Consider the following 23,751-nt stretch of genomic DNA (forward strand, 5'->3'; position numbering starts at 1 on the left):
ATCAAACCTTACAAACAAGACAAGCTGGCATCCTAATTTGACAGCAAAAACTCTCCTCCTGCGCAGGTGTGCACAAACCAGATCTAAAAAGCATTGCGGGTACTTTTTTGACTGAATTATTTTGAGTCAAACTGGTGAGGAAGGGTGCAGAACTGAGGCAGGAACTATGAAACAGGAGCACACCGGGAGCTAGTCTGTTATGAGAAATCATCACCAGGTCGGAGTCCTGTTGAGTGAGATGAGAGGCCCACTTAATAATGTACAAGTCTGCTTCTCAGAGAAAGCTTCTGCACCTCCATTTGCCTTTTTTTTCCACCCTCTCCTGTGGTTTCCTTCCTGCCCTCGCTCAGCTTCCTCTCCTCTTCCCAGTTAAGGCCGTGGGAGGGCTGGACACAAGTGGGAGACAGGCCTGGATCCAGAGACGAGGCGAGAGGCCCGCCAAGGCCTGAGCACGTCATGGGGGGGGTGCAACAGGCCGTGGTTGAGTCAAAGTGAGGGGCAGATGAACCCTTTTAAGGGACTCTGTTTGTCTGGAGAGGTGCGAAGGGAGGGAAGGTCGGGGGTGTGAGCAGTATCATCAGCAGATGGAACATGAAGATCTCTGCAGAGGCCCTTAAATGGATGGTTTGACAGTCACACTTTTTTTTTTGGTTCAGTTCACAAGGAATAATTATCTTGTTTGTTAGGATGATGGATTCTGTCGGGATAAGCATGTGATGATCGCTTTGATTGTTTCATCGGATTTGGTTGCGTCTGTGTCCAGATGTCCACGGCAGAACCACGACACGTCCTGGAGACGGAGAGGAGGGACACAAACAGACAAGAACAGTTAAAGGCGTTCAAAAAGTTGCTAAAGGCGAAAGCTTATCTCCCAGGAAATGTCCTTGAAAGATTGATTCACACTTTTATTACGTCACATTTCGATTATTGTAATTCCTTGTTTGTTGGGCTTGACCAGACAGCATTGCACCGCTTGCAGGTCGTTGAAAATGCTGCCGCCCGCTTGCTGACTGGAAAGAAAAGGTGTGAGCACATCCCCCCTGTCCTTGTATGGAAGTGTTTGTGCCATCAGAGTTTGAATACGAATTTCTAATGTTGAATTTTTACAGCATCACAAATCAGACTTTGAATTTGAAAAACCAACAGTGTAAAAAAATCAATTTCTAAAAAACAAAGATAAAAATTCAGTGGAAAAAGAACCAGACTCAACAGCCGGGTAAACAGGGAGAAGCAATCGATCCCTGTCTCAATTCATCCAACGGCAGCCAATCAAGTTACGCTCCATTGGACAGATCAGCCATGTCCACCAACAGGTGATGGTGCTTCGGTGAGTGAGTTTACTTTATTTGCCATTTGTGTTAGTAAAATTGAGCTATATATATATATTACTCATATCTATTGAGCTGATCTGTCCAATGGAGCGTAACTTGATTGGCTGCCGTTGGATGAATTGAGACGGGGATCGATTGCTTCTCCCTGTTTACCCAGATGTTGAGTCTGGTTCTTTTTCCACTGAATTTTTTGAAGTTGAATTTTTTTTTTAGAAATTGATTTTTTTTTGACACTGTTGGTTTTTCAAATTCAAAGTCTGATTTTGATGCTGTAAAAATTCAATATTAGAAATTTGTTTTCAAACTCTGTTGGCACAGAAAAACTTCCATATCCTTGCCTCTTTACACTGGCTGCCTGTTCATTTTAGGATTCAGTTTAAGGTTTTATTCATTGCTTTTAAATGTGTAAATGGTTTGGCACCACCTTATTTATCAGAGCTTCTACAACGCCACAATTCTGCTCGGGCACTTCGGTCGTCAAACCAGCTGCTCCGGGCAGGACCTCGGTCCAGGCTAGAGTCTTCTCAGTCGCGGCTCCTAAGCTGTGGAACAGCCCACCTCTCCATGTTACAGCTGCACAGTCTGTTGAGCATTTTAAAACACATCTCTTCTCCTTGGCGTTCACTCCCAGCTGAGCGAGGGATCTTTGCTCTCTCGCTTTCTTTTTATCCCTCTTACTCTCTTTTATTTTCACTTTTAATCTTAATTTGTTTTATATTGAATGATCCCTTGTGTTGTATTTGTTGTTGTAGTGTTTATGATTATTTTTCTTATGCTTTTGCTTCTGTACAGCACTTTGGTCGACTGAGGTTGTTTTAAATGTGCTCTATAAATAAACTATTACTATGACTTTAGCTGTCATTGGTTTGATGAGAAACATGTAAGTCCAGCTCTGCAGCTGAAGATTTTTCACCAGATGTTGCTGTAATCAGTGGTTAATGGTCCAGCGTGCAACACTGAAGATGATAAAGAGGCAGAAATGTAGTTAAAATATCCATAACTATGTTTTAATTTCTGGTACAATGATAACAAAATCTTCTTTTTGAGTTTTGCCTTTGTTACCAAGTTGCTGCCTCCATATACAATCCGTGTTACATATTACACCTTACTATTAAATATTCAACAAAAACTAAGCCAAGATGCAGAAGCAGTGTGTGAAAAACGAAGTGAACCCCCTGATCCAGCAGCTTGTAGAAGAACCTTTAGCAGAAATAACTTGAAGTACAGCTCCTTACGCACTTATTTGTTTCATAAATTGTCTTCCCATTTGTCTCGGTACCTAACTTACCGCACTTACTCTAGCACTAGTTATGTTCTTAGCTGTTTGGTTTGGGAAGGAAATGCACTTATGATTTCTTGTGACCTGAAGTTCTTTTGCCTACCGATGTGGAACACACTTATTGTAAGGCTACCTTTACACGGAAACGATCTGAAACCAAAACGCAAAAGTGGCGTTTCGTTTTCACTTTTAAATCTGCATTTAGGGTGAAAATCTGCGTGCATACGGAAACGCAAAAGTGTGAGACGTTTCATATTTATCGATGCAGTAAACACGCCAGAAGGCTCCCACCACTGAGAAGTCCTCCCAGGTCTCACCCACAGCTGGCTAGGTCGCCTGCTCTCTCTATGAACTTCAAGAATTTCGAGAACGTAGTTCATATTTTTGGTCTGTTCTTTACTACTCTCGCTCATCATTGTTGTTATCTGATGACTCTTGAACGTCAATTACCGCGCCTAAGGCGAGTTGAAAGTCCGCAGGGACGGACATGTTGATAGCCACTCTTCTCTCCAGCTGCTTCAGCTCATTGAGGTTTGCAGCTCTGGTTTCTGCACAGCTCTCTGAAGGTCCCACCACAGCATCTCAGTCAGGCTGAGCTCTGGACTCTGACTGGACCGTTGCAACACCTTGATTCTTCTCTTCGTCACACATTCTGCTGCAGATCTGCTGCTGTGTTTGGGATCTTTGTCCTGTTGATGAGCCGGTTTCAGCCCAGCTTCAGCTGTCGGACAGACGGCCTCACATCTGACTCTAGAACACTTTGGTATCCAGAGGAGTTCATGGTGGACTCAATGACTGCGAGGTGCCCAGGTCCTGTGGCTGCAGAACCAGCCCAGATCATCAGCCCTCCACCACCGTGCTTTTATAGAGGTGCTCACACTTACTGATGATCTATTAATCAGGTGAACCTGGCTGCTAATTACCCTCTTAATTTCTATAAAAGCAATTAGGATTTAGTTTTTCTGCCTCTCTGCTTCTGCATTTTGTCTCAGTTTGTGTTACATAAACTATGACACAGTGAAATATGTCATATATTTTTGTTCATCATAAGTTGTAATCACCCAATCTTAAGACCCGGTAAGAGCCAGATGACTTTTGTGTGTCCTGATATGTACGATCTTATAAGGGTGTACTTTGTTTTTCATGTGACTGAGCAAAGACATCCTCTGTGTTCAGCAGACACAGGGGATGTCTTTGCTCTCCCTGTAATCGAGCAGTCTCGCCTGCCTTCGGTTTGTGTTTCTTGCATTCCCTCGTCTGTCTGCTCCCTTCCTTTTGCATTTGCTCTGTTGACTGCCTCCCTGTATTAGACCCGTCTGATCAATAAACCTTAAATAGTGGACTGTAACCCGTCTCTGACGTTCTGTGAACTTGTCACAACTGCGTGACATCACTGTAGTGCAGTGTTGGAGTCCACAAGGGCTCAAAATTACATAGAGATTAGGGATGGGACAAAAAATACACCTTCAGGATCTATTTGACAGTTTTCATACATTTTTAAAACATGAGCAACATGTTTTAACCGCTAAACTTTGTTTAGATTTTCTATCCTTACAGATCAGCTTCCCTTCTGTCTTCAGAAGCTTTTATCTTAAATACTACCTCATGAATAATACATTTTTCCTGATGCTATTACCTCTTTAAAGTAGATAAGTACATAAACAAATATAGATAATTGCTTTTAGTTAAATGATGCCGTCTCAGTTTAACTTCCATTGTCAGACCATAGTCCGGAGTCGTGTTTACATCGTTCTCTGAAACATATTTTTCAAGTTGGACATTACAAAAAGTCAAGTAAAAAAAAAAAAAAAAAAGTTCTTAATTTCAGTTTGTGCAGAGAAACAGACTTAAAAAAAAAAAAAAGTAATTAATTGTGCAGTAGGGAAGCCGGAAATATCATTTTTGTAATTAAATTTCAGTAGGAAGTAAACATGGCCGACACTTACTATTACCGATATTTACTAACGTAACAAAAATTCAATCACCCAGGAGCTTTAATTTAGTAACCACCGGATGCACGTTTGCTTCAAATTTTGCTTCCAAACTAAATGGGAACTTAGCTGAGGGTGCAGTAATTACTAATCAGAGAGTGTACATGCTGCATTTCTCACCTTGAAGAGTATTCAGAGTGGGCCAGGTGGTCAGTCAGTCAGAGGGGTGTTCAGGGCAGGACCGATTGATCTCAAACCACGAGTCTATACAGCTGCAGATGCACACAGACACACATGCATGAAGCTGTTTGTGCAGATATGGTGGAAAAACAGCATATACACTTACAGTTTGCAGCTGATTAGAACAGAAAATGAAATTTTATTAAGATTGAGAGATCACGAATGATGGATTCAGCGAGAAAAAAATACACAATAAACGGGGAAAATAAGACAACAATACATTTACATGACTGATTCTAAACTTGTATTTTTACTGGGATTTATGGAAATAGTTGCCAAGAAACACAATTTTCCTGTTTGTATCAGTGGGAGTTTATTTTCAGCAGCATTTTACATCACAATTTGAAGAAATCTAACCAGCAAAATGTACTTAAATACACAACAGACAAGCTTATTTCGCAACATATCTTCCAGTTTTAAAAGTATTTCCCATTAATGTGTAACTCATTGAAAAGAAGCAAGATTTTTTTAACACTAAACTAATGAATATTTCTGCAAAAACAGATTAAACTAGTGACATAACCTTTGCTTTTCATAAGTTTTCAACAAAGCAACATTAGACCATTATTCAAATAATAACTGCTTCTGGTTTAATATTCCCTGTGAGAAATTTCGTGGGTTAGATTTTCTACTTCTGTGTGATTTCTTTGTAACCTAACTCGGATAATTTGGCAAATTCTTTGGCTCCCCGACAGTTGGATGTAACACCACGGTCATTAAAACAAATCTCCGTGTGAGCCCTGCACACGCACAGCCATACACATTAATTTGTTGTCAATTTGAAGCCCACAAACCAAAACTGTGTGATGAGGGGCTCGAAATCAAAGTTGTGAACTGCGGTATCTCAGTACCTGGACGCTCTGGAACATTTTCAGGTCCCATAATGTCCATAACAAAGGTCAGAATACTTCAAAATGAGACAGAAACACATAGTTTTAAGGTTAATAAACTTCTCTCGTGTTGCTTTAATTCTCTGAAACAATGATTAAAAACTTAATGTCTTAAAGTTTTGTTTATAGTAAAAGTTTCAAACATGTTAACTCTCTGCAAAGCTCCAGACTGGAACCAGTTCCCTCGATGCTTTATTTCATATTTCATTTCTTTGAATAGATCTCCCTAAACCCTCCACACTGGTCCTTCGGGTTCTTAAAACACTGCTGATATTCTCACTGGTATATTTCTGCTTTGTCTGCTTCTTTTTATTTCTATAATTCACCATCAGTCGTCTGGTATTGAAAACTCATTTATAAACACAACTTCACGCCACAGAACTCTCTGATGGAGATTAACAGAAGTATTTTGTCTAAAAGGAAATCATATTTTTTTGATTGGGTGGACACTAGAAGGAAGTTTCTATAATCTTATAGTTGCATTGCTCAGAAAAAGAAACAAACAATGGTGAATATGATCAAATACATGCTATTTAAGGATTTATTAACTCAATGGATGCGCTTATGTTGCACGGATCACTGCTTAAAGTTTCCCCTCGCCAACTAAAGGAGAAAAATCTTTTTAAATATCAAGATGGGTAGATTGTGGACGGGGTTGATCACTCGCAAATTCTCCACCCTTTTGGAAGAAAGCTAGAGTGAGTTCGGCATTTCCGAAGTACCAAAACACACCAAAGAAAAAGTTACACACGCTTATATTTCGTTGGGCAGCCTTTAGCTCTGATTACGGCTCGCATTTGCTGAGGCATCGTTTCAATAAACGTCTGCAATGTCACAACATTGCATTCATTTTTCTCCTAGATGTTGTAGTGAAGATGGGAGAGTCGAACCGCTGAGCAAAGTCTTCTCCAGAACATCCAAAAGATTTTGAATTGGGTTAAGTCTGGACTCTGTGGTGGCCAATCCATGTGGGAAAAGGAGGTCTCGTGCTCCCTGAACCGCTCTTTCACAATTTGAGCCCCATGAATCCGAGCATTGTCATCTTGGAATATGTACGGAACCCCAGAGCGGACGTGGTACGTATAAACCTTTTTTTGATGGTTTTCTCGAGATAACGAGATAATTTACCGATGGTTTTCGAGGCCACTTTTTCTCCCCAGTCCGCCCCTGTTTATATGTGTTTATATGTATTTCTGGCAAAGGTGTGCCCATTTTTACCCCCATTCATTGAAAACTGAATAAAGTAGCCTATGAATCAAACATGGAATGTGGAGCGTTTGTGAAAATGCACAAAGAAAATCCCGCTGGTGTGACAAGCATTTCGTTTTCCTCGAGATAACGAGTTATTTATCTCGTTATCTCGAGAAAACGATAACGGCACCTCTTGTGCATCATTCGGTAACCATAGAGACGGCCTGGTCCCCTCAGCTGGATCACTGAGGTGTAAACGCCTGTTGAGCTGCAGTCGAGCTGGCCGTCTCCTTAAAGGGGAACTCCGGGGCATTTGAAGCGCATTTCCATTGCTAGAGGTTGTCAAATACTGATAGTAGGACACAGAGAGGTGCAAATCGGTGCTCCCTGTGCGGCGATTGCGCTGTTTGCGCAGCCTGTCATGCGAGGCTAATACGTGGTGGCTAAGGGGCAAATGCTAATCCTTCCACGTAAAACAACTTGCACACTGCAGAAACGTCACACCACTTTATAAACCATCCGACAATTAAGTCACAAGCCTTACCATCAAAACCATATGCATGGTTCTCACATTACTGGCATGGGGACGTTACAAAACAACTTTATAAACAGCATGTAACTCACCGGCTGGTTGTACGCTCGCGCATGTGAAAGCCCAAAAGAGTCGATGGACGATAATCCCATATACAAAACAATTATATTCTCTAGAAAAACTGCGTTCAAGTATTTAAAACATTACAACAATGCATGCCCAGTAATATTGTTGTAATGTTTTAAATACTTGAACGCAGTTTTTCTAGAGAAGATAATTGTTTTGTATATGGGATTATCGTCCATCGACTCTTTTGGGCTTTCACATGCGCGAGCCTACAACCAGCCGGTGAGTGACATGCTGTTTATAAAGTTGTTTTGTAACGTCCCCATGCCAGTAATGTGAGAACCATGCATATGGTTTTGATGGTAAGGCTTGTGACTTTATTGTCGGATGGTTTATAAAGTGGTGTGACGTTTCTGCAGTGTGCAAGTTGTTGTTTTACGTGGAAGGGTTAGCATTTGCCCCTTAGCCACCACGTATTAGCCTCGCATGACAGGCTGTGCGAACAGAGCGATCTCCACACAGGGAGCGCGGATTTGCACCAGTCTGTGTCCTACTGTCAGTATTTGACAACCTCTAGCAATGGAAACGCACTTCAAATGCCCCGGAGTTCCCCTTTAAATGACGCGGGCTGATATGAAAGTTATCTCTACAAGACAAACAAATTGCAAACACATGTAAACACATATAAACAGGGGCGGACTGGGGAGAAAAAGTGGCCTCAAAAACCATCGCTAAATCAACTCGTTATCTCGAGAAAACGATCAGAAAAGAGTTCATACGTACCACGTCCGCTCTGGGCTTCCGTAAATATGCCCGTGCCGTCAGGGAAGAAAAAATTCACGGATGGAATAACCTGGTCGTTCAGTATATATTGAGATTTTCTGACCTCATTCTTTGGGACGTTGCTGAACCTAAACCTGACTAACTGCAGCTACCCCAGATCAGAGCACTGCCCCCACAGGCTCGTACAGGAGGCTCCAGGCATGATGGGTGCATCACTTAATCCGACTCTCTTCTTACCCTGATGCGCCCATCACTCTGGAACAAAGTAAATCTGGACTCATCAGACCACATGACCTTCTTCCATTGCCCCAGAGTCCAATCTTTATGCTCCCTAGCAAATTGAAGCTTTTTTTTTTTTCCAATTAGCCTCACTGATAAGTGGTTTTCTTAAGGCTACACAGCTGTTTGGTCCCAATGCCCTGAGTTCCCTTTGTGGTATTGTGCCTGTGGAAATACTCTTACTTTCACCTTTAAACACAGCCCTGAGTTCTACTGTTGTTTTTTTTTTACGATATGATTACACCAAACGTTGAATTCATGCCACTAATGTGACCCTTCTGAAACAGATTGACAACTTTTCCACGACCACAGGATGTGTCTTCTGACATGGTTGTTTAAGAAATGAGAAGCTTGCTGCATCAGTTAGGGTTAAATAACTGAAACATAATCATCCATGCAGTAATTATCCAATGGGAGGCTCTTACCTTTTTGCTTAGTTAAATCCAGGTGGTGACTTTTTGTTTGGACGGGGTTGGACAGTGTATAAACCACCACGGTGCTGTGAGGACGTCACAGTGCACAATGACCAATCCGGCGAGCATAATCACCGCTTAAGATTGATGGGTAAGACTTTTGAAAAGCACTTGCAGCTATTAGTCGTCTCCAGCCTGCTCTCATTTGTTTTTGCTAATTATCTCAGCTTTCCTGCTAATCTGCCAGGGTTATTCAAGAGTTTCTAAATTCTAAATTCTACAATGGAGCACCTTCATTACCCAACGAATAAGTCTCAGCGTAAAAGGCAAGGAGTGCCATCCATCTTTAAGTCTTTTACTGGAGTGCTGTGAATGGATTTAATTAGAAAAAGCCCGAAATGATATAACAGGAAGTGAGTCAGATGTGCGAGCGTGTGATTGTGTCAGTCACCTTTTGTGGTAGATGCAGAGGCACGGCAGTCTGGCTATGGTGTCCCCTTGCTGCAGTTCCTCTAGACAGATCACACACTCACCGGCATCCCTCGCCAACACATCATCTGAGGTGGCAGGCAAGCGCACACACACACACACACACACACACACACACACACAAACACACAGCAGAAGATGAATCAGTATGCACCAGAAAACATCGACAATTTCAGACAGCATATCAAACACAGCGGAGAGCAGCAGGGAGAGCAGCTTGGTGCATTACACAGCAGATACAGTCGGCTCGTCCTGAAAACGCACAAGGAGGCATTTCGAGATCCGGTTTCCTCTTCTGACACATGAAAACTCCCTTCTGGATGTTTTCAATCCTCCTACTTAATAAATGGCAGCAGTTACAGAGCCTTAAGAGGTTTATATATAAAGGTTTGAGAACAATTTTATTTATATCCCCTGATAGCTTGACATCACAGCAGTATAGGATTTTCTGTCGTGTCACTCCCCAACGTGAACCGTCGAATGGATTTTCCTCCGTAGAAACTCTATGAAAGCCGTTTATTTCCATGTCTACATTCATGCATGTCAGATAAAAGTGAAGGTCAAAACTCAGCAACGGCCACGCCCTTTGAGTTTTGAAAAAGTTTCTCCATGATTTTTTCTCCCCCATGTCTTAAGAGTAACCTGGCCAAGTTTGAAGTCTTTAGCATTAAATCTGTAGGACGAGTTCGATCTTATGCAAAGCGTGGAATCAGTCAAAAATGGCACGAAAACGCACCTTCCAATCCAAAATGGCCGCCTTCCTGTGGACGTGGGACCATGGCGGCATGAGACTTTTTTGTGCGTCTGGGCATGATGAATGAGTGTACCGAACTTTGTTGTCCCACCAGAAACTAAGCCCAATGTGGGGACCATTTTTAAGCATCGTAGAGGGCGCTACAGAGTCAATGAGCGACTCCCAAAAATATAAAGTTTAGATTTTTTCATGTCGTCGACTGGCAGGTGGTGCTCGCAAAATTTCATGAGTTTTCGAGCACCTTTTGCAAAGAAGAAGAAGAAGAAGAAAGAAGAACTCTTACAGATCTAGCTCAAACCCTTTGCCTCCCTTCATATCAATGCGTTCAGCCACCTAGCTACAGCCGCGCCTGTTACGGTGTTTACTGCTCGGTCTGCACAGTTTACACAGCAGGCAGTGATACGAAGGTAGAGAAAATAGGGCCAAGTGATTGTGAGGTCTGACTTTTTCCGGAGAACTTTTTTGTGATGCAAATGTATTACTCTTTTGAACGCATATTGTTTTGAGAACCAAAACGCTTTATTTTCAGGACCCCAGCCAACTAGCCGGACTACCTTCGTGGACGCCAAAATTCGCCTGGAACTCGGCTCACAGGACGCAGCAGGGGGTAAGAAAATGTTCATAAATGATGTTGCTAATATGGGAAGTCATACAGCTTCATGTCAAAAGAGGCGAACTATCCCTTTAAGATTTTATTTAAATTTTTTTTCCCTATTTTCGAGCAGCATCCTTATATTTCTATGTATGATGTGCTTATGTTGATTCTGTCGTTTTACTTAGTGCACAATCCTCCCTTCGTCATTTCAAGTTATGTTTTTGTGCCCAACTGGCACTTATGTGTGTGTTACCAAGTAAAAACGAATAAAAAGTTTAAAAAAAAAAAAAAAAGATTGTGGAAACTATATTAGATCTTTACCAATAAATGTTACACACGGGAACTTTAGGACTCTTCGACATCGGTTTCACATTTGAGAAGCAGTGGTGATCTCCGTGTTTTATATACTGCATGAGCAAAACAAACATGCATAAAATCCTGCAGATACACATCAGGAGCTCCAGTTACTGTTCACAACAAGCATGATATTGTTTGAAAATGTGTCGTTGTTGGTGGCAGACAGGCAGAACTGAGTGTTTCTGGCACTGCTGATCTCATGAGATCATTACAACAACAGTGTCTGGGGTTTAGTCAGAGCGGCGTGAATGGACCGGCTGGTTTGAGCTGACAGAAAGATGACAACGGCTTCTACTCTGTGGCTGGTCGGATGACCCTTTTTGCTGAGACTGCAGATTGTAGGTCAGAGTCAACAGCAGCGTGAATCTATTGAGCTGCCGATGGTTTAATGGTGAATCTTTCCTTGACACACTAAATACGAGCACTCGTGGTTTGAATGTCACAGCTTGTCTGAGCATTGCTGATCATGTGCTTCCCTTTATTGCCAGTGTGATAATGCACTATGTCACAAAGCAAAACTGATTTCATGAGCATAGCAACGAGCATAGCTGACGTCCGTGGCTTCCCCAATCACCAGATCTGAATCCAGGAGAAAACCTTTTGGGATGTGGTAGAACAAAGGCGTCAGGGTATCAAAGTGTGGCTCACAAAGCAGCAGATCTATTGATGTAAAGCAGAGTCTCAAAGGAAGCTTCTCAACATCTCATTAAGAACCGAGTCTGCTCAAGAGCAAAGGGGCTCCCGACGAGTATTAGTGTGCTTATCCTAATAAAGAAGCTCAGTCAGTTTATAGTTTTCAGTGATTTAAATTGTTCTTGCATGAAAAATTTTAAATAACTTTCAAGCAACATGCAACATCAAAACCCCGTTCTTCAATCCTCTTTACCTCCCACTGGCTCCAGCCCAGACAAATCCCCATGGCTCTTTGGAGTACAGATCAATACACCATCCAATTTAGGGACCAAATGATATATTATACAATCATATACAAAGCAGTGTGCGCATCCTAATGAAATACACAAACCGAGGAAAAGGGAAGATTTGGGCTTTACCAAATACCAGTGACATACAATTATTATTTGATACAGATTATCCATATATGCTTAAAACATGACTTACTCGTTCTGCTTCTTCTCTGGAAAAAATGCCCCTCCAAAAATAAGTTAAAAAAACAACAAATACGAGACGTTTTTGCTTGAAATAAGCAAAATAAATCTGCCAATGGAACTAGTGAAAATCGGCTTGTCAAGATTTCTTGAAATAAGATGTGATATTTAGGACTTTTGAGATAAAAGTGATCTTGAAATTAGCTTAAAAACCTCTTCAAATGTTAAAAAAAAGATTGTTTCATATGAAATCCGACTCAAAACCATTTATTTTCAAGACTTTTTCATTTAACAAGATATTCAACATGTATTTTCTTCAAACAAGTCCCTATATCTGGCTGAAATAGTACTTGTTAGGCAGTTGTGTCTTATATTAAGTGTACTGAGATATTTTAACTAGAAATGAGACAAATATACTTGGTAAGACTTTGATTTTTTTCCAGTGTTTTCCCTGTTACATGTGACACATCCCAACATATACCGAGGATTTTCATTTTAAGATTTTAATTAGTTCAGTTTGTCGAAAACCTTTTTTTAGAGGATAAATAACTGGAGCCGTTTCCTACTTTATTTCCTCATTCATAAAGCTGTTGAAATGATCTGGAGTTGTTCAAATATCCAGTCCTAATGTGCCACGAATTTCACACTTGGTGAGTTCAATTAAAAAAAAAAACTGTCTTGTAGATTATCATTGGTGATGAATCAAACAAAAGTGCCTCGTCATCACATAATCAATCCATAGAATCGACTAAAGCAAAGTCTTGCACAAATGCAGCTCCCCTGAATAGTTTCACCGTTATTATTTCATTCTCAGTCCGAATCGATCACATATTGATGCTTGATCTGGAGCCCTTCACATCAGCTGGTACACCTTTAGTGAACATTTTCAGGATGTGAATGGGAGAAGCTCTGTGGGGGGACGTGGTGAAAAACTATGTTTACTTTACCAGGCCAGGCAACATTAAAGACACTGCATCTACCCCAGAAAAACAAACAATAAAACACAATAAAAAAGGTCATTTGGGCTGTAATAGCAGCATTTTGGGGCAAACAAAATAAGAAAGAAACTGTAGATTGAATTGAAATCCCTGAGATCACACATTAGTGCATGTAATATTAAAATAATCTTTGTAAACATCAATATAAGTCGTGCTTAAGGGGTCCCAAAGGTTAACCTCATTCTGTACTACAGTGTATTTTAGGTTTGACTACAGTCTGAGAACAAAGTCAATCGACATAATGTTTTCATTTCATTTTATTGTCTTGACATATTATGACCTTCTTATGTCTAATAAAAAACAAATGAAGGCCACCGGCTTGGTAAAATTACCATTTTTTGAGTCCCACAACACACTTTTTTAAAACCTAAAGACATACTTTGTTTATAACTGGGAGAAGTGGGTCGATAACGGAAGCACTCAGACCACAACATGTTGACATATTTATGAGTAGAGTGCTAATTCTAAACATTTGAGCATAGTTGTTCAGGATTAAAAACACCTTATTTCACCACTGCAACTGTTTTAACTCTGCTACAAACACAAGAGTCTGGGATCTGGTTGGTTCTGGAAGCAGGAGCACAAAGCCCAGCTTCTAATCCACAGTGAGTCAACTAAGAACCAGGCCGCTTGCAACTCGTCATCAATTATCTGCTTATTTCTTATGGGAGTCATCTTTGGCGCTAAGTTGATGACTAGGCGTGTTTCAACTAGTGCTGGGCGAAAAATATTATCACTATATTATTTTCTATATTGATCGATCTCCATCACAATATTGTGATAACTTCAAAAGTATACTTATAATGACCACAACATAAAACAAATACAGTTAAACTGTAAACTTTAAGTTAAATGACACCATGTAAACACAACTCTTCTGCATCTAATATATTTAGAAAATCTTTTCCTATGAAATTTGAAAGTACTGTAATCTTCGTTTTGAATGTACTTCATATCGATTGGCAGCCACGGATGATGAGATGATGCTGTTCTTCATCATTTTTTACTGAATCCAAACCATTTCCATTTTTCTGACATTGTGGGAACTTTTTTGGTCAATTTTCTCCTTCGTCTCGGCTCATTTTCCTTCCTCAGTCCGCTGCATTGCATTTTTATTTTCTTTCAGATTTTCTTTCTGACCTTTTTAATCAGATTAAATTTTTATTTACAATTTCAAATTGATACAGAGTGGTGGGCGGAGCCTCATCGGACCACAGGGGCTGACCAATCAGATCAGAGTGAGGCTTTTTGAAGGTAGTTGGCTTAACTTTGGGGACTTAACTTTCGCATTTTTACATGAAACCAGTCTGTGTAACTCACTGCATGTATAATTGTTTGACACTCAGATATATCTCGCACTGTCTCCAGTTGACTGCAGTCCTATAGAGTCATTGTGCGACTGCTTAGAGCAAGTCAAAAAGTGGATGAACCAAACTTTCCTTCAGTTAAATCAAGAAAAAACGGAGGTCATTGTGTTTGGCAACAAAGAGAAGAGGTTTGCTGTCAGTAAACATCTTGAGTCACTGTCTCTAGAAACTAAAGACCAAGTCCGGAACCTCGGCGTGCTGATAGACTCAGACCTGGGGTCCGTTTCACGTAGCAGGTTCAACCAACTCTGAGTCTGTTCCTGACCTCTGAGTTGATCTACTCTGAGATAGAAAACCCTGAGTTTTCGGTTCCAGAAACGCTGATTTGAGTGAGTTTAATCAACTCTGAGTAAGTTCACCTTGAGTTTAGCGCGTGCACCACAACTATAAAAAGCCAGCATCAATGGAGCCTCGATTCGACGAGTCACCATGGCAGCGGGGAAGAGGAGGGGCTACGTTTTTCACCAACCTCGAATTGGAAATCTTAATGCGCTCATACGGCGAGTTTCAATACGTTTTTAGAAATAAGTGCAACACCGCTGCAGCAGCAAAAGTGTAAGTTTAAATGTAGTCCTTTGCAATCACAATAATATTACAGGGAAACTGCTTGAATGGTAGCCCATTCATTTATTTCATTTAGGTGCAATCTCGCGGGGGAGAAGCGCTCTTGGCAGCAGTTTAAGATGAAATATAAAAACATTGTTCAAACAGGTGAGACCAGGGGTACACCCTGGACAGGCCGCCAGTCCATCACAGGGCCACATAGAGACAAACGAGACAAACAACCATGCACACTCACACCTAAGGACAATTTAGAGTCATCATCTATATCATGTTCTGTTAAATAATTAAGCCTATTTAAACTAACACAGACTTCTACTGAGCCAACAGAAAGAAGGCAGATGCCCGTAAAACCGGTGGTGCCCACCACCTCTAACGGGAGGCCAGTGGCTGAGGGAATCCCCGGAGGGAATCCACCCCCAAGACACGAGTGCCTTTATAAAATATAATAGGCCTATATATATCTTTTTTAAGCCTATTCATACAAATATTTATTTGTCTTTTATGTCTTTTTTTTCTTTTGTCCCAACACATTCTGATGGTGCCGCTCAAAAAGATAATTGTCTGTAAATGCAAAAATCTATGCGCGGTCTGATAACCATCTCCGACGAATATTTATTTCTCTGCGCAATAATGCTGCACCTTCATCCACGGGATCGTTGTCAAAAGGACATGTTCGTGAAAAAAGTCGCCTCCTACTGTGCCTAATGGACTTCTAGAAGTAGAAGAACTCGCTCTGCTGACTGAATGAATGAGGAAATCAAATGGCGTGTGTGGCTGAAAGAGGGCGGAGACAGAAAGAAACCCAAGGTTTCTTGAGGAAAACCTGGTCCCGACCAGGTTAGGTTCAGAGAGTCTGTTACTACGGTAACTGACCGTGAGGTTAAGTTACCTCTCTTTGTGAAACAGGCTAGAGTTACCCCTCTTTCTCGGGGTTGAGTTACCTCCCTTTGTGAAACGGAAAACTCAGGGTTTCCCTCATTTCAGGGTTAACCTACTCAGAGTTTTCACTAAACCTGCTTCGTGAAACGGACCTCTGACCTTCAACAATCATATCAAATCAGTCACCAAATCAGCCTTTTATCAACTTAAGCACATATCTAGAATTAAGGGTTTCATGTCCCAAACAGATCAGGAGAAGCTGATTCATGCTTTCATCTCCAACAGACCTGACTACTGTAACGGTCTTCTGACTGGACTCCCCCAAAAGAGTCTCAAACAGCTGCAGCTCATTCAGAACGCTGCAGCCTGAGTTTTAACCAGAACAAAGAGATCACATCACATCACCCCAGTTCTCAAGTCTTTACATCGGCTCCCAGTCAGATACAGAATAGATTTTAAAGTTCTGCTGCTCGTCTACAAATCACGGAATGGTTTAGGTCCAGAATACATGAATGACATGCTAGCAGAGTATAAACCCAGTAGAGCTCTGAGATCTGCTGACTCAGGTCAGATAGTGGAGCCCAGAGTACAAACTGGACCCGGTGAAGCAGCTTTTAGCTGTTATGCTGCACACAACTGGAACAAACTACCAGCAGAACTGAAATCAGCCACAACTGTAAGCACTTTTAAATCCAGGTTAAAAACATTTCTCTTTCCGTGTGCGTATGGTTGAGTTTATTTTTTTCTTTTTCCCCTCTTCTTTGATTGCTTTTAACTGTGTTTTAATTTTTATTCTATTTTTTTTTCTCTTTAAATTGCTTGTTTTTATGCTGTTCTTTTAAATGCCTTGTCTTTATGTAAAGCACATTGAGTTGCCTGTGGCATGAAATGCGCTATATAAATAAAGATGCCTGGCCTTGTTTATGTTAAGACTTCATTCATAGATAGATAGATAGATAGATAGATAGATAGATAGATAGATAGATACTTTATTCATCCCAATTTAGGAAATTGTTGTGTTGCAGCAGCATACAGTAAAAAATATGTAAACAATTTAAGTAAAAACAAGCAAATAGAATAAAATAAAAATAAAATAAAATAAAATAAAATAAAATAAAATAAAATAAAATTAAAAAAATTAAATTAAATTAAAAATAAAATAAAATAAAAATAGTGAATAAACATTAGCGATATATATTATGAGAGCAAAAAAAGAACAGAAAATGAAAATACGTTTTTATCTTAGAATAAACTGAACCCGACTCCATTTCATGATTTGTGAACCGTGTGAAGCAGCAGACTGTGATCAGAATAAGGTGAAATGGGATCTGAGAGCTGCCTTCCTGGGTCTCTAAATCATTAGTTCTCTCCTCACCTGCCTGCCTCCCTGCTGACTTTCAGCTGCCTCTCCGGCTTGCTGGCTCGCCAGCAGACGTTTGGCATCCAGCACCTTCACATCAATAATGACTTAGAGGAGTCGCTCTTTGCTTTCCTGAATCACGGCACTAAATTCCCGCTCTGTCTCGTCTCGTCTTATATTCTCTGGTGACCTGAGCGGCAGGCAGTACTGCATGTACCTCGCATTCTTCTTTACCTTTCTATCGGCTTTCTGTGTCTCTGTACCAACCTCCTGACTTCCATGTCTTTGCTCCCCTCGCTTCTGTGAGAGCGGTTATATTTAGCAGGAGGCATTAAAATATCTTCATTGAAAGTCGAAGCCCAGAAAAGACCCTGTGGTCAGCTCACGTGGATTCTCTGTGCTACCAACCTGCTCCTGCTCACGACATGCAGACACAGTAACACCTTTTATTTTGGCCTTTATTTAATTAATTTAGATTAAGTTGACCCCTGAATTGTAATGCAGCTCCGGGCAGCTGCAGAGTTGACCTGTCTTTTGTAATACCTCTTTTAATGAGACAGTTCCTGAAAACAATGGCTGCAGCTTCTGTGAGACACTTTGATCCGTTCAAAGTTTAGATTTGTCTGAACTGCCTCAGGTGAAACCACAGCCTTTGATCATCCCTTTGCCTTTTCCTTCATCCAGACACTCGTGTAACACTTCTGAGCACAGTTCAAAAGCAGCTACTTTTTATCCATATTGTAGCAAGATGAATTAGGACTACTTAAAAGCATTCAATTTACATAAATGCATGAAACTGAGTCGCATTTTTATGGTTAGTGAGACAAGTAAAATATTCTGCACTGGATTAATATCCTGAACAAATGCTTGTGTGTGCACTTATTTAAAGAATTTAATCTTAAATGTGAATGAAAGTCAACTTTTTACCTTGTTTAAGTCTCCCTTCGCTCAAAATCAAGTTTTTAACCCTGTCAATATACTTTTAAGGTGTTATTATGTTTAACAAGAGATGAAAAGTAACATGAAATGATTTCAAACATTACATAATGTTCCATTTTGGGATAAAAGTATTAATCAATTAATAAAATAAGCCGTCGGTGTTACTGCTAAGGATTTCTTCCTTGAACCTGCGGATCACCACCTATAGTCTCGAAAAAAGCCGAGGTCAGACGCCTGTATGTTAAATAGCCGTAGCCAATCCTGACTACTTGCGGATGGGGCTGTACAGCTAATTTGTTTGTGCCGTGAGCAACCAATAAAATGAGAAGCTAGCAAGCTGGAAGAAGAAGTGAGCACAAAATGAGTAGTGAAGCCATTTTGTATTTGGCTCAAGATGGGAGACCTGACTTGTTCTCTTTGTGAAAATGACGGCATATAATCAGATTCTTTAAACCTTCCCTTCTTACCTGAAGATGTTCAATTACGACAGAAGTGCTTTCGGTTTATTCTGTGACACTGCATCTATCGAAACACCAGGGAGGCCTCAGGTCTGCAATTAGACTGCATGATACGGAAAAAATATGATACAGGATTGTTCAATGCCACAAAGATTACACCCATCCATTCATTTTCTGCACCCGCCTAATCCAATTTAGGGTCGTAGGGGACTGGAGTCCATTCCAGCTGCCATCGGGCAAAAAGCAGGAAACTGCCAGTCCATTGCAGAGCCAATATGGCATGAATTGCTATTTAAATACAGATAATTCAGTGCATGGTGTATTAAGGTGCCCTGCATTCCACTTATGTACCTCTGCATGTTGGTTAGTTGTCCACAATAGCAGAATTTTTCAAGTCAAAATGTCTGCCATGGAAAATGTACACAGCCACAGTTATTGTAGTAAAGGTAGTATTTTGTGATACATATTGTATACGTTGATATAGAAGTGATGGTATATTTTCAATATATTGTGTCTCCATTTTGAGGACTGACAAATGCAAATCTGACCAAAAAACTGGGTTTAGCCCCTTAAGATTCAAAATTCAATTCAAATTCAAATTCAAAAATACTTTATTTATCCCAGAGGGAAATTAAATGTTGATGTAGCTCAATTAAATCAAGGAGTTATTATAGATGCTGATGGCTGTGGGCAGGAAAGATTTCCTGTAGCGGTCCGTTTTGCATCCAAACTGAAGAAGCCTTTGACTGAAGAGACTCTGTTTTCCGATAACAGTCTCGTTGAGAGATATCATATATTCGGGTGACATTGGGATCAATTTGAACAGGGTAACGGGTGGGCAGTAGCGTTACAAAATTCTATGAATTTTAAAGGTTAAAAACTTTCCAAAGAAATTAACAGGAATTTGTTGGAATTAATGAGAATAAACTCTCAAAATGGAAAGTTAGGAACCTAAATATAATTGGTAGAAAATATATTGTACCATAATTTTAGCTAAAACAATCAGATTTAATGCAAATACAGCTGATTATCGAAGCACATAGCCCATTACTTACTGCAGGGCTACCTCCTATATGCACTGTGCCTTCCTCCATCACATGCACAGATGATTTCTAGATTTCTTAACGACTAAAGCTACTCTTGTGAGCTCACAGTACAGACACAGACTATTGAGGCCACACATTTGAGGCCAAGGACTACATAAAGTCAAGTAAGTTTTGAAGATATTATGAGGTAGATATATTTGATCTATAGTATTAAAGTTTAACTAGCAGGTATTAAATAAAAATGTGTTCATACAGTAGCTAGCTAACTGGTAAATCAGATATGCTAAATGTAAGCTAGCTAGCAACATTTTATCAGTGTTGCCAACTTAGCGACTTTGTTGCTATATTTAGCGAGTATTCAGACTCTTTCTCAAAAAAGCGACTAGCGACAAATCTAGTAACATTTTCTGGTGTTGTATTATATGTAGTTCTAAGCATATTTAGGTTGTTTTTTACTAATTTTTTGTGTCTCTTACAATGTTATTCTTCTCTCCTAAAGCATCCATTAAAATTACAAACACACTGACAATCATGCAAATTAGGTAAATACTTAATTTAGCGACTTTTAGAACAGCCAATGTGTGTGTGTGGAGGCATTTTAAACCAGATAATGTTGATGGAAAGTTATTGTTTATGTGTAAATCATCTAATTTGAAATATTTCCAAAATTCTTGAACTAAAGTTCCGATGAAAAGTTTATTGAATTTACCGGGTATTTTCCATCTCTTAGTTGGTGGGCTGCTGTGTAAACGGTGTGTAGTAATCGCATGAACCTACTTTGATCCTGACATTGATGCAGAAATCAACTGCACTGAAAAAAGTGACTTTTTGGTGAAGTAAACTCTATTAGAGTAACTGTCATCATTTCTACCTTTTATTTTTAAGATTCAGTAAGAACTAGAGCTTCTTAAGTAAAATTAAACATTTTATTAACGTAATACATGAATTATGGGGGAAGAGTAAGTTTTACTTAGGTTTCCTCATACAATTTAAATGTTTAATAGTTGTATGTACATAAACCTAGAAATACTACATAAACTTTACTCTGAAAGTGTACCGTTAAAATCTACTAAATTACTTTAATTACATTACATAACAGCAAATACTACAGATATATGAAATTTACTTAAAATTTTGAGTAAAAAGATGTTCCTGCCTATGAAAAACAAGTAGACTTTACTTAATTTGTTTAAATAAATATAACTAAAAACTTAAACGTAATTAAGTAAATGTTACTTAATATCTTCAAAACTGTTATGTTTTATGGTAAGTAACATTTACTTGATACTGACAAGTGAGTGTTACCTCATATCCCTCTGGGATAAATAAAGTGTTTTTGAATTGAATTGAATTTGAATTATTGCAGCATTAAATATTACTTAAACCATTTGAGTGCAAATACTTACAACAGGTTTTTTAAGTAAATCTTATGAGTTGTTTTTTCAGTGTGTATTTTAATGTTAAAATCAGGCCAATCGGGTTCCTGTAACGTAATCACATAGTTAAAATCAGTTTCCTATGAGTTCATCTTTCCACTCCTAAATAAAGCGTATTGAAAATGTCACTCAGAAAAGTCTACCGAACAATGAATGTATGTGTGAGATGTGCTGATGTGCGACACGCCATGATCCCACGTGACTGACGATGGACTCCTGAGCACGCTGGGAAATTAGATAAGCTTGGCCCATTTTGTGGGTCTCAGAAACCAAAGGAAACGAAGAGGAAGGGAGATAGATGGGAAAAAAAGAAATTACAAAGAGATTACACAGTCGGAACAAACAGACAGACTCACAGAGCAGAGATGGACGGAGAGAAAATGCAGGAGAGTTATTTGCTGGAAATAAAGAGAGTGACAGGACGGGAAGGAGCTGTAAAAAAAGGAGAAATTTATGGGAGTGTTTCTCCTTTTACCCTCTCTCCTCTGGTCCGTTATCAGCCATCAGGATACTCCATCACTCTGGATCCCATCTTCCTTAAGACAGTTTCACTCTCCTCGCTCCGTCTCTGTCACTCAATCTTCAGCTCGAATTTGGCTGCAGGCTTCAAACCTACATTATTTTTTACAGCACTGGCCTTGTGGGCCACATTGACAGCTATTTGTGGAGCTGTAAAATTACTTCCCTGACCTCCCAGCCCCAAACAACGTCACACGACTTAGTTATCATTGTGATCAGAAATACAAGAAAAGGTGACCCGATTAGATGTCCGTCCATGTCCACAGTCAAAAAAGAGTCCATCGCTGAGTTGCTGTGGGGCGCTGAACAGACATGTCAGGTGTGAGTCTCTGAGCATCGAGCAGAGGCGGGTCGTGATAAATAAAAAAAACAGCCGACTCAATGAAACAAACAGGAGCCTGGAAACTATTTCAATTTTGACTTCCTTCAATTAACCCATAAGAACCCGGACCCATTTCTGTTCAATTTCAATGAAAATTAAGGGGGTCATAACACAGACTAAATAGACCACATAGAACACATTTCTGACATTTTTTTCAAAATACCACCCCCCCACTGTCAGAGATCTGTAATGCGTTAAGAACCTGGATAATTTCTCCATCAAGGAAAATTCTGGGGCGCATCAGTCGCAGATTGAAGCCCACGTGTGAGGCCTCACCACTTATGTGAAAGATGTTATTTGAAAAAAAGATTTCTTTTGCTAATTTAGTAAAAAATGTATTGTCACACACTCTTTTCAAAATGCTAGTACTGCAAATTCCGGACTATAGAGCGTACCTGAATATAAGCCGCACCCTTTCATTTTAAAAAGAAAATCCATTTTATACTTGTATAGGCCGCATCGGATTATAAGCCGCAGGTGTCCACATTGTAATAGGAGATATTTACACAGAAAGATGTTACACGTGAGGATTTTTAAACTTTTAATTAAATGCTTATGATAACATAAACAAATAAATACTGCAAATGTTGTTGTTTTTTTCGAACAGTGCCTATAATACCGATGGTTTTAACTTAAATACCTATCAGTAACGCACAAATACGTGGCATAAATGCTTTTTTTTCCCCAAACAGTGTCTGTAATACCGATGGTTTTAACTTAAATACCTATCGTAACGCACAAATACGTGGCATAAATGTTTTTTTTCCGAACAGTGCCTGTAATACCGATGGTTTTAACTTAAATACCTATCAGTAACGCACAAATACGTGGCATAAATGCTTTTTCCCCGAACAGTGCCTGTAATACCGATGGTTTTAACTTAAATACCTATCAGTAACGCACAAATACGTGGTATAAATGCTTTTTTTCCCCGAACAGTGCCTGTAACACCGATGGTTTTAACTTAAATACCTATCAGTAATGCACAAATACGTGGCGTAAATGCTTTTTTTCCCTAACAGTGTCAGTAACACCGATGGTTTTAACTTAAATACCTATCGGTAACGCACAAATACGTGGCGTAAATGCTTTTTTTCCCAAACAGTGCCTGTAATACCGATGGTTTTAACTTAAATACCTATCAGTAACGCACAAATACGTGGCGTAAAGGCTTTTTTTCCCAAACAGTGCCTGTAATACCGATGGTTTTAACTTAAATACCTATCAGTAAATGCTTTTTTTCCCCCGAACAGTGCCTATAACACTGATGGTTTTAACTTAAATACCTATCGGTAACGCGCAAATACGGGGCGTAAATGCTTCTTTCTTTTTCGAACAGTGTCTGTTACACGGCTGGTAAAAAAAAAAAAAAAAAACAGTAGCCTACCACCATCGATTCATTGATGCCAACACGTGCAGCAGCTCTGTTTCCTTCTTTGACAGCCAGATTGATTGCCTTTATTTAAAAGCTGTATCATATGCATTTCTTTGTTTGTTTTCCATGTTGAGGGTGAGTACAAATGACCGATTTACAATCAGTTAGTAGTGTAAGTGTGTTTGGTTTTCA

At 39.8% G+C, this 23,751-nt stretch overlaps 1 protein-coding gene across 1 annotated transcript in view; it reads right to left on the reverse strand.

The window, feature by feature from the left end:
- The window catches only part of znrf1 (zinc and ring finger 1), a 73,040-nt gene continuing 49,289 nt past the window's right edge, over positions 1 to 23,751 (reverse strand). Inside the window, exons 3-5 of the mRNA XM_075471108.1 lie at positions 9,387 to 9,492; positions 4,722 to 4,813; positions 1 to 790 (exon numbers count right to left, since the gene is read on the reverse strand). Coding sequence (XP_075327223.1) covers positions 4,756 to 4,813; positions 9,387 to 9,492 — 164 coding nt within the window. The 3' untranslated portion in view covers positions 1 to 790; positions 4,722 to 4,755. The remainder of the gene's footprint in view (positions 791 to 4,721; positions 4,814 to 9,386; positions 9,493 to 23,751) is intronic.

This window comes from Odontesthes bonariensis, chromosome 7 (assembly GCF_027942865.1).
Source record: "Odontesthes bonariensis isolate fOdoBon6 chromosome 7, fOdoBon6.hap1, whole genome shotgun sequence".
Taxonomy (NCBI): Eukaryota; Metazoa; Chordata; class Actinopteri; order Atheriniformes; family Atherinopsidae; genus Odontesthes; species Odontesthes bonariensis.